The 11,186-nt window shown below is 43.5% G+C and overlaps 1 protein-coding gene across 1 annotated transcript; it reads left to right on the forward strand.

Moving 5' to 3' along the window:
- The first annotated feature begins 1,037 nt into the window (after positions 1-1,037).
- LOC122261866 (uncharacterized) lies at positions 1,038-10,747 on the forward strand. Its single transcript, XM_043029683.2, has one exon. The coding sequence runs from the start codon at positions 1,195-1,197 to the stop codon at positions 3,112-3,114; it is 1,920 nt and encodes a 639-aa protein (XP_042885617.1). The 5' UTR covers positions 1,038-1,194; the 3' UTR covers positions 3,115-10,747.
- Positions 10,748-11,186: the final 439 nt, after the last annotated feature.

Genomic DNA, 11,186 nt, shown 5'->3' on the forward strand with positions numbered 1-11,186 from the left:
TAAATTGGCGCGCGGCAGGTAAGCTGTGATTTGGCGCCAATAACGACGGGAAGCCTGATTGGAAGACATTTTTCTTGACACTGTCGCGTGGCGGGAAGGAATCCCATTGGCTCGCGGCGGCGTTGGCGGGAGTCGCGCTGATTGGCCGCCGCTGGGATGAGAGCGGCCAATCGCGAGAGGGGGCGGAGCTTCCCGGCTGAGAGACCGGCTAGAGTATCTGAAATCTGATTTTATTCTTTCGCGATTTTCTGTATTTTGTAGAATATTACATAACGTCACTTAATTCCTTTTTACGTCGTAAGATTCTGTGAGAGAGAATTATCATTGAAAGTGAAACATTACAACGCGTTATTTAGAAGCATCCTGTCATGACAGCTCTGCGTGTTAATGCAGCTTTTGCCTGCAGCAGTAAAAAGTGGAAAAATAATAACCTAGTTAGCTGACGACAGTCAGTGAGATTTCAGAGAAAAGTCTCCCTTTGTGTTATCCTTATTCTTGATTTTTGCAATGTCTCGCTCGTAAATGCTCGTAAGAATTATAACTATTTCATTTTCCTAATGATATGTAAATAAACTGAACTCGGAATACTACCAGAATAAAATCCGTTACTTTACAGCTATAATTTCCTTTGCTCTTAAATTAAAATAGAGATGAGGAGCTGCAGATGTGTACAGATAAGGCAGCCGGGTGCAGGGGCAGCTGTCACGCCAGGAGACGCGTGCCGGCGGCCCCCAGTTATGAATATCTGCACAATGGCTTTGTTCTGACCCTCGGGGTTATCGCTGGGAATTTACAGCGAACTAATAAAGGTGCTCTGAAGGACTGCGGACACAGAGCTAAATGTATAATCCTCAGTCATCGATTTGGGAGTCGGAGGCCGCCGCACGTGCCCCCGCTGCACACCTGCCGCGGGGCGGGTCTGTCGGCACGCGCGCCCAATCAGCGGCCGGTTCGCGAGCGTGTGGCCAACCAGCGTCGGCACGCCCAGGTGCCACCGAGGGGACGCCGCGCTGCTCGCACAGTCAGTTGGTTATCGGGTGGGGAGCAGGGCGGACGCATTCTCCTGCGCTCCTCTCTCGCCCTCCCTCACTCACTCGCAAACAAGATGTGAGGCGCTTGCCGGGCGCCCTTCACGTCTCAACCCTGTATATTTGAGTCAGCTCGCTGCTTCCATCTGTGATCTCAACTGTGATAATGCCGAAAGGTTTCCTGGTGAAAAGAAGAGAAGACATGAGTGCTTTGGACTTAGTACCATACCGGCCTTGGAGAAGTGCCATCATGCACGACGAGCAAGAGGAGCCGGTGGACTTCAGCCTCCGTCGTCGGCATTCCAGCAGTGGGAGCAGAGAGGCGCTGCCAGCCAGAGAGGAACAGGTGCGTGTGGAGAGCTATGTGGAGGGGGTGAAGGAGGTGGTGCACGTGCGGGGCATGGATAAGGGGAGTCGTTTGCTTGTCAGAACACCGGACTCTGGCTTCAGCAGTCCCTCTGACAGCGACTTCTACAGGAGGTCGGTGTATCAGGCGGCGACGCTGCGCGTGCCTCCGAAGCTTCACGCGGACGTCCTTACGACGCCGTGTGAGATCGAGCAGACGTCCCCCTTGGCACTCGTCAAAAGAAAGCATCCAGAGGCCGACTTAACGAGTGCATTACATGTGTCGACGCTGCATGGCGGTCACGAGGTCAGTCACTATCATGGCTTCCAAGCGACGAGTCCGCGCGTGGACGAGGCCAGGTACCTCATCCCGCCCGAGACGAGCCCGTACCACCTGTTGTCCCCCACTGTGTACTGGCCGCATGGCTCCTCGCCGCTCAGGTCACCCATCCCCTTCACCTCGCCGCTGGGACGACCTCCGTACGACCTCAGTCACACTGCTGTGCCGCTGAGGAGCCCCCAGGACGGCCTCAACCTCAGCACCACCTCCACGCCCCGTCCCCCTGGCTCCCCCCGCCACATCACGCCGCTGAAAGTCCCCAGCAAGTCTCCGGCCGGACTAGGAGGGGTCTCCACGCCCCACAAGCGGAAGTCCCCGACCGCGTCCGGCACGCCCGAGAAGAAGATGAAGACGTCCAAGAAGACCAAGGCAGCGCGGAGGCTCAACTTCGACGAGGACAAGACGTCACCAGTGTCCGGCACGATCATCCGCGAGCTGGCGGAGGGAGAGGAGCCCCTGGTTGTGAGGAAAGGGGACATCGACCCCGCCTACAACGTGGTTGAGATCACAGAGGAGGCCAAGGCCGAGCTGGCCAAGATAGACAATAAGATCGGCGATTATGTGTGTCGTCTCTGCAAGGAGATGTACGACGATGCCTTCGGACTGGCGCAGCACAGATGCTCAAGAATCATCCACGTGGAGTACCGCTGCCCCGAGTGCGACAAGGTCTTCAACTGCCCTGCCAACCTTGCCTCGCACAGGCGCTGGCACAAGCCCAAGACAACGACCTCGATAGGCGTCCCCACCCCCGGAACCTCCACCTCTGTCACGTCGTCGCCCAAGACGTCTTCTGAGAACGACGTCGGATCAAGTAAACATTACATTGAAAACAACAACAACAGCACGAACACTAACAACAACAACAACAGCAGCATCACCAACAACAACCTGGTGAAAGGGCCTCCCGCCCTCGTCCCTCTGCCGCATTTCGTGGCCGCGGCGAGGGAGGAAGAGGCGTCCGACGAGCAGTTCGAGTGCGAGCTGTGCTTCAAGAAGTTCAAGCGGCAGTCCTACCTTAGGAAGCACTTGGCGACACATCGAGGAGATCACGGCGAGGAGAATGCAAGTGCCGGGCCGTCATCGTCGTCCAGCGCTGCCCCTCTGCCCTCTCATCCTTCCTTATCTTCCCAGCCGCCCGTCCTCCCGCCCTTGCTCTCCCCGCCCTTCCCGAGCGAGGTCCTTCCCTGTCATCTGTGTGCCGCGGCTTTCTACACCCCTGCGGCTCTCGAGCTTCACCTAGAGGCTGCTCACGCCCCGAAAGTGGAGCCTGTGGAGCCCACACCCTTGCACATCCCTCGCCCCCAGTTTTCCCCGCGGGGGCACCTCCTAACACAAGCTCCTCCTCCACCTCCTCCCCCCCACCTCATACATCGCCCCCACCAGATCTCCGCGCCGACCTAACTCCCATTGTGTAACCTCCCCTCACCCTTTGGAAGGTGGCTCCCTTGCCCTTCCGCCCCCTCCCTTACTCCAGCGAGTTTCTCCGGTGCTAAGCGGGTTCCAGAGGGCGTCCACGCGATGCCTTCTGTCTCCGAGGGCACCACGAGGCCGCTTCCCTGACGCAGACACGTCTCACCAGCGGCGGCGTCTTCGTACTTCTTCCCGGTCTCAGCGGTGGCGTTCCAGTAGGCGACGGCAGCTCATCTCCGCCTCCACCTCCACCTCCAGCAGGTCCTCCTCCAACAGGTTAGGTTAATTCGAGTCTAGGCTACCCATGCTATAAGTCTCGGCTCCCACTTACCCATGAACCAGTCAGTGTCTTTGTCATTCATTCTTAGAATATCTATTTCTTAAGACAACTGGGAGAGTATCCATTAGCAATGTAAGCGTGTATATTTGTTATGATTGCTTGTATTTATTTATTCTCATTTGTCTAACGTCTTTTCTGTGTCGTGTGAAAAAAAACAAGGCCAGAAAACTTAGACGCCGCGTGCACTGTAGTCTTAAGCATAAGTTTTGTGAAGTTAATCACAAGATCACTTTGATTCTAATTTAAAACTTATTGATAATTCTAGTCCCCTGATCTCATTACATAAGCCAAGTCACCATTCCAAAAGTAGTTTTACAAAGCAAATAAGCGTAAGGACTTTCTAAGAGTTAAGGCTCCGTCTCCCAGTTCAGCTTAAGATTAATTCGTAATTAATGATAATCAACAAAAAAGTACCTGATTATACCAGAGAGACCACACGACTGTATTCTTCTTGCAGTGGATTTCAGGCCACCAAATAATGATGTAAAAGATACTCAGATTAAGGTACTGCAAGCAAAAAGTAACCAAAACAAAACAAAACAAAGAAAAAAAATAGTTGTACGGGATGTTTCACAATGCAGATTATAACATCCTTTGCATGCTGAATTAATCTCATTCTGCGGTTGTTGAACTGAGTTTTGTATCATATCTTTGTCATGGTTCCTTGAGGCAGAGGTAATGACTCAAAGGATAGAAGAAGGGGAGGCAACGGCACGGAATGATTAACCTTTCAATAAAAAAAAAAAAAGAAAAAGGAAAGACAGACCAGAAATAATGTAAACAAAGAGAGAGAGAAGAAAAAAAAACATCGGTTCATTTTTCGGCCCATTTTTGCCTCCCCTTTTTCTGCGCTCCCTTTGCCTCTTTCACTGTTTGATTTGTCTCTTGTGTGTTCCTTCTGGATGTTTCTAGAATTAAGGCGACGCTTAGAATTAGGGCAATATTGGTCGACGCCATTCTCTTCCGTTCCAAGTCATTGATATATTAATATTCGGATGAATCAGTCGATATATCTATTTATTGAGAAAAAAAGAGAGAAAAATTATGTAAATTGTCCATTGAATGAGAGTACCGATTCGAGTTTTTTTTTCTTTTACTATCGCTCGTTTGTCAAAATTATAGGGACTATTGATTCTCCCTTCGAGTCGGTTTGTAATAAGATCGGGTCGGATCTAGCTCGGCTTGGATCCGATTCGATCTTAGTTTCCGAATCGATTTTGTTTTTTCTTTTTTTTTCTTTTACTCTCTCTCTCTCTCTCTCTCTCTCTCTCTCTCTCTCTCTCTCTCTCTCTCTCTCTCTGTCTCATTCTCTCTCTCTCTCTCTCTCATTCTCTCTGTCTATCTTTCTCTCTTCCTTTCTTTGTCCTGGACCTTAAGCTATCCAATTACGAGTTTCCATTAGGGGAGGTTTCCTGCGTTTGATGGGGGGGGGGATAAGGGGGGACGGGGGTGTAAAGTGTTGAGTGGATTAAAGTATAATCATAAGTCTCGTTAAAATTGTGCGTGTATTTCTTCGTTTTGTATGTAAGTAAAACGATGAAACTATAATGCAAGCAGTGCTCTTCATTTGTGGACGATTTACTCAAAAAATGAAAACTTTTTATACAAAGATAAAAAAAATTATAATCATATTAATCCTAAGTCTCCTACAAAAAAAATTACAAAGCAAGAAATGTTAAGAATGTATATTTTAAGTCATAACTAATTGGCAAGATTAGTCAAAAGCTGGGAGTGTGTGCAACTTTGCAAGGAACCCGTGCAATCAGTCGAGTGCAATATCTAAAATTAAGTGGAGTTTAAGGAAGCTAAAGTCTCTCGGAATGAGTGTATGTTAAGGGAAGAGTGCAAATAATTGTCTGAAGTATTTGAAACGAAAAAAAAACAAAAAACAAAAAACAAAAAAAAAGAAAAAAGGACAAACTGAATGAATATTTCAATGACTTTGAAGAGAATGTCGCCTGCCATTCACCGCGCCCCTGAATGTGTTTTGTCGCGATACAGTGATCAGGGTGCGTGCACGTAACTCTTTTCCAAACCGTTCCGTGTGTTTCCGTAATGTTTCACATGAGTGGTGTTTAAACCTGGGCTGTGTGTAAGATAGTAATGTATGTACATATATATATCTATATAACTATATATCTATATTAGTGTATTTATCTCTGGGTGAAACCCACTTACCGTGTATTTATTGTGCCATGTCAATGTACAGAGTAGTCCGTGTGTTTTCTCCTCTTCGTCATTTGCATTGGATTATCTCCAGTCGAAACAATCTGAAGTAAAAATGTAAAAAAAAAAAGAAAAAAATAGCCTCAGGTTGTGCGCTGCGGTTCTCCGTCTGCCGGCTGAACAGATGTCCCAGAGAGCAGCAATCATGACGCTGAATAGTTATTAGTGTTTATTTTGAGTCCGAGAGTGAGAGCGTGTGCGTGCGCGCGCATTGCGGTGGAACAGGGAGTCTGAACAGGGAGGGTGAAGTCCGCAGGTTAATCGGTTATTCAGTTGTGGCTTTGTTCAGAATCATCTGTATTATCGCATTCCTGCCCTTCATCACGCTTCCTCTATCCCTGCCATCGCGGTAGACGCCGCCTCGCTCTATTCATCATTCGGGTTCCTTAGTATGTAGTCTATTTCTATCTATCCATCTCTTCTCTCCTTTCGCTATCCTTTCTGAAACCGCGGAGCCGAGAGGCCGCTGCCGGGTGACTTATCCCAGTTCTCAGTGTTAATTAGTGCGTGGTCCTCCCGTAAGAGGGAGTACAGCGCGCTTACCTTGCATCGTGCTTTAGGTATATTTAATCTTCGCCAGCCTCGCGTGTGTAGGAAAACCCGAGGTGGCTGCGTGGGAGGGGGGGGGAGGGGGTTACTCCCTTAGTCTGGGAGCGAAGGCGGAGTGCAGGAACGGAGAGAGGTTTAAGTGAATTTTGGATAGGAAAAAAAAAGAAGAAAAAATTAAGATGCGTGATTCGTCCTCGCTTGAGATTAGCTTGTTTGTTTACTTTTTTCGATTTTGAGATAATTTCGTCGAAATTCTTTGTTCTCCGAAATTTAGGAAGGCTCGAATAATGCACTCCGTTCCCCGGCGTTCCCAGACTCCTCTCCTCCGTTGAGCGCGTGTGAAGAGACGAAACAGCGAGACTGGAAAGGAAAGGAAGAATTAATCTCCCTTTTTCCCCCCTCTCTCCCATTCTTCCTTTTCTCGCCTCTCGCTTCTGAATCAGTGTCCCTTCCATGCCTTCAACATGTCGCCGTTCGTCTTTCATAGCTTATTCGCTTCCATTGTACTTTTATTGATCCATCTTCGTTCGTTTTAAGTGTATGTCCTTTATATACGTATGTCTCGAGGTGTGTGTGTCGATCCGCCCTCCACCGGATGAGGAAAATCTAGTCACATTTTTCTAGTAAGGCGGACATCTCTCTTCCGGAACTCTGGGAGACTTTTGATAAGAGGGTTTTTTTCGGCCGTAGATATTATGCAGAAAGTAACTTCATTTTTGATTCTCATTCATTTTTTTTTTCTTCTTCTCAAAAAGGGTGATAAAAAAAAAAGTCTCGCAGAGTAGTCATAGTCCGGAGCCATATTGATCTCTCGTCCGCCGAGTAGTTTCTAGTCGTTAAGTCTCTAGTCGTAGGGTCGGAGAAGTGTCGTAGCTCGCAAGTCGTAGTTGAGACGACGACCTTGCTCCAAAATTCTAGTCAACCTATTCTTAGTATTTTTTTTTTAATTTTATGTTTGTTTGTTCTTTTCTCTAGTCGCGGAAGAGTGCATATCTAGTCAGTAGATTCTAAGGCTTAACTTTATTACAGGGCGAGTGTAAACGGAAGATCCTAGTCAGTATTTTCTTAGTCGTCACCTAGTCGTGGAAGAGTGAACTCCTAGTCATTACTTATAAGTCGTAGCTTTGTCACGAGTCTTAGTCATTCCGTGTCATAAGTTGGGCAAGTGCAAGCTCTAGTCATTAGTTAAGTTCCCCCTCAAAATTCTTTTTGCTTTTAAGCTTGATGTAATTCGTATTATATCTAGTCTTGGATAAGTGCAATATCTAGTCATTTTGCAGTAATTAGGCTTTTAAGAGTAACTCATGTTCTAAATTCTAAGTAATTTTTCATTAAGGAGAGTGAAGATCTAGTCACTGATAATATACTGGTTATTTATATATATATATATATATATATATATATATATATATATATATATATATATATATATATGTACATATCTATATATATGTACATATCTATATATATGTACATATCTATATATAATATATAGATATATACATATATACATGTGTACATATATATATATATGTATATGTACATATAACTATATATTATCAACTTCATGTCTTATCAAGTTATCCATTCCACTTTATCATCACACGAACCCTCAACATTCTTACACGTCAAACGTTGATGTGAAAATGACCATCTCTTCTCGTGATAGAAAGGTAGTCATTTTCCCGTCGGAATAAAGAGGCGTTAAAAACCCCCCCCCCCCCCCCCCGAAAAAAAGATAGACGAAATCAAATCAAATCAAAATATGTCTGGTTCTATGGTTTACTTTTTAAAAGGTAGTTTAGAGCCACTAACCACCATGGATAACAGTCGTATACAACTAGTCATTATGTTGTAGAATTAGTCATAAAGACATTAAAACTAGTCAGTTAATTAACGCAACTAGTCAATAGGAATAATCTAGTCGTAAGGAGTAACTAGTCGGTAGATAACTGGTCAAGAGGGAACAGTTGGAGGGTGTAATAGCCATTGCTATTTCTAGTCAAATATTGAATCTATAATTTTCTAGTCAAATTTTTGCCCTAGTCATTGGATCTTCTAGTCTGATGGTTTACTAGTCAGCTGAAATTTCTAGTCACCAGGTTTGCCATATCAGTGAACGTAACAGTCTTAGATACTAGTAGCATTAGGTTCGCTAGTTTTTAAGTTTCCTAGTCATAATAAACTCTGAAATTCTCTTGTGGAAACTTTTTGTTTCTAACCTGATCGTATTTTTCTGTGTTTACTAGTCAGATGATTTCCTAGTCGTTGGATTATCTAGTCAAGTAATTTCGTTCTTGTCTTTACTAATTCTTGGATGTCGGGTGTGTTCTAGTAAAGAAAGAAATCTAGTCTGAGGGATTTCTAGTCACTTATTTCCTTATTCAGACGAATTTCTAGTCGAGTTGATTTACTAGTCACAGTAATTTCTAGTCGTGTTGATTTGCTAGTCAGATTGAATTCTAGTCAGGGGATTTACTAGTCATAGTGATTTCTAGTCAGTGAAATTACTAGTTAGAGTGCATTCTAGTTACTTGTCAGTATTTTGTCTAGTCAATATATTACTCATTCATATTACTAGATATCCTAGTAATTTCTTTCCAATTACATTTCTAGTCATAAACCTTTCTAGTCACTGAAAATTACTAGTCAGAGGGATTTCTAGTCGACAGGAAATCTAGTCACAGTGAATATTCTTGTCATCTAATATTCTAGTCAATAACCTTAGTTATACGGCGTTCCTTCTAGTCAGTGTAATTTTCTAGCCTGAAGAAGATCTTTGGGGCAGAAATTCTAGTCTCTAGCATACGAGTGGAATCTAGTCACTATCTGTAAGTCATGCAGCTAGAGAGGCACTAAAACTAGAGACAGTGGTTAGAGGGTTAGCCACTGATAAGTCTTATCGCATTTATTGATTGGCTCGACCATAACCCTCTCGTTTCGATGGCGGGCCGAAGAAAAAAGAAAAAAAGAAAAACAAAAACAAAATATTGATTAAAAAAAATGAAAAAAAGGATTCCAAAAAAATATGTGGAAAAAAAAGTTTGATTTGAGAATTCGATCGAAAATCACGAAATTAGGAAGAAGATCTTATTAAGATGTTAATCACCCAGAGTCTCTCATAACCACAAATACCTTTTTTGCGGTGGACAATCATTAGTTTAACTAGAAAGACCTGCAGGGATGGTGTTTAAGTTCTATTCTCTCTCTTGCCTTTTTGAACCTTTTTGAACCCCCTATTTTGGCAGACTGTTTACGTCTCACCTCTCTGTCTCTCTCTTCCTTCCTTCTCTCTCTCTCTTTCTCTCCGTCTTCCTTCTTCGAACGGAAAGTTCAGGAGAATAAGGAAAAGACATGTAGATCTTAGAACATGTAGCGAATAAGTTCATCGCAGCTGACCTTTCACCTTGACCGACCACAGTTTCAGCCACCTAAAAAAAAAAGAAGAAAAAAGAAAAAAAAAAAAAAAAAAAAAATGTAAGGTCACTTGCCAGATGAAAAGCTCAAGTGTGGTGGTCTCTTGAGGTCGAAAAGGTCCAAGCTGCCGTGTAGAAACGTAAGGGCTGTTCAGGGACCATTTGAAGCCAGTATTACTGTCTAAAGTCTTACCGAGAAGCTCCTGCGTGAGCGAAAAGGTTAGAAGAACAACAACTTTCTTTTGGAATAGGATGCATAATATTGTAACTTTGTAAGGTTAAGATAAAAAATGGTATACTTCAAATGCAGTTGTATACGAAGTTAATTTTTAAGGTCAACGAGTTAAATGTGTAGGATTTAACTCCTTTTGAAGCTGGTTTATGATCTGATGAATTTACTTAACTTATGGATCTCATGTACGTGCGTGTGCGTGTGCTTGTATATTGTGTGTGTGTGTAGTCTGTCTGTATTTTATTTGTCGCCAGTCAGAAAGGCGTCTTTGCTTGCATTTATAACTCTTTGTAATTTAACTTTTTGTATGTCTCTCATTTATATTTAAAAGAATCATACATGTCGAATTAAGAATGTATTCCCCCCTCCCCGCCCATTGTATAATTAAGAGAAATTGGTATGACCAATTGCATTCAACCTAACGGATACATATCTTTACTACCACGATATCTTAACATTATCTTAGTGTACTGGGTAAGATGACGGAGCCTGTAAGATACATAGCATGTCCCTGCTCTCCCCCTCCCCCTCCCCCTCCCCATCTCCTGATTTATAGTCCCCCTTTTCCCCTCCCCCCCCCCACCGCCCCCCACCCACTTAAACCCATTTTCTCCTTCCATTGTACACCTGCGTGTGTACTCGTACTCATTTTTAAGTCCATACCTTTTGTACAGCCCTGGACCGCAGCTGAGTGTACTGTACATAGCTGGTACTAACTGTAACATATCATTATCATTGTATATTTCTAGTCTAAGTAGTCTTAGCTAATTACTAAATTACCAAAAGTCTGATACTGGATGTAAGCACTGTCTCGATGCGTTGTACATTTGGAAAATTGTAATAAATTATTTGTGTGTATAAGCGTCTCTTCTTTAAGAATATCCTCCTACTGGAAGCAAAGTCTAAAAGAAATATGATAAAGAAAATATTCATTATGGATGAAATGAATTGAAATTATAAGGCTTGAAATATTGTTGAGATGCAACAATATGATGAAAAAAGGAGACAACGAAGAAATACAAGAGTATACTAATAAACATTAAACTAAAAAAAATGTTTAATGATGTAGATATTCAAAGAATGAAAATGTTTTTTAAAATACATAAAATGCTTACTTGTTTGTAAGGAGATATGACCTTATAATTTTTGAGAAAGAAATTATTAAAGACTGAAATACTTAAAACCTTGAAACTGATATTAATGGCATTATCAATACATTGCAAAGAAAAAGAAGAATTGCAGAATTATATAAATGAATACAAGAAAAAAGTATCCAAAAATAACATTTTATATCAATATA

The sequence above is a fragment of the Penaeus japonicus genome, unplaced genomic scaffold, assembly GCF_977035675.1.
Source record: "Penaeus japonicus unplaced genomic scaffold, GWHDUDI00000001_assembly GWHDUDI00000078, whole genome shotgun sequence".
Taxonomy (NCBI): Eukaryota; Metazoa; Arthropoda; class Malacostraca; order Decapoda; family Penaeidae; genus Penaeus; species Penaeus japonicus.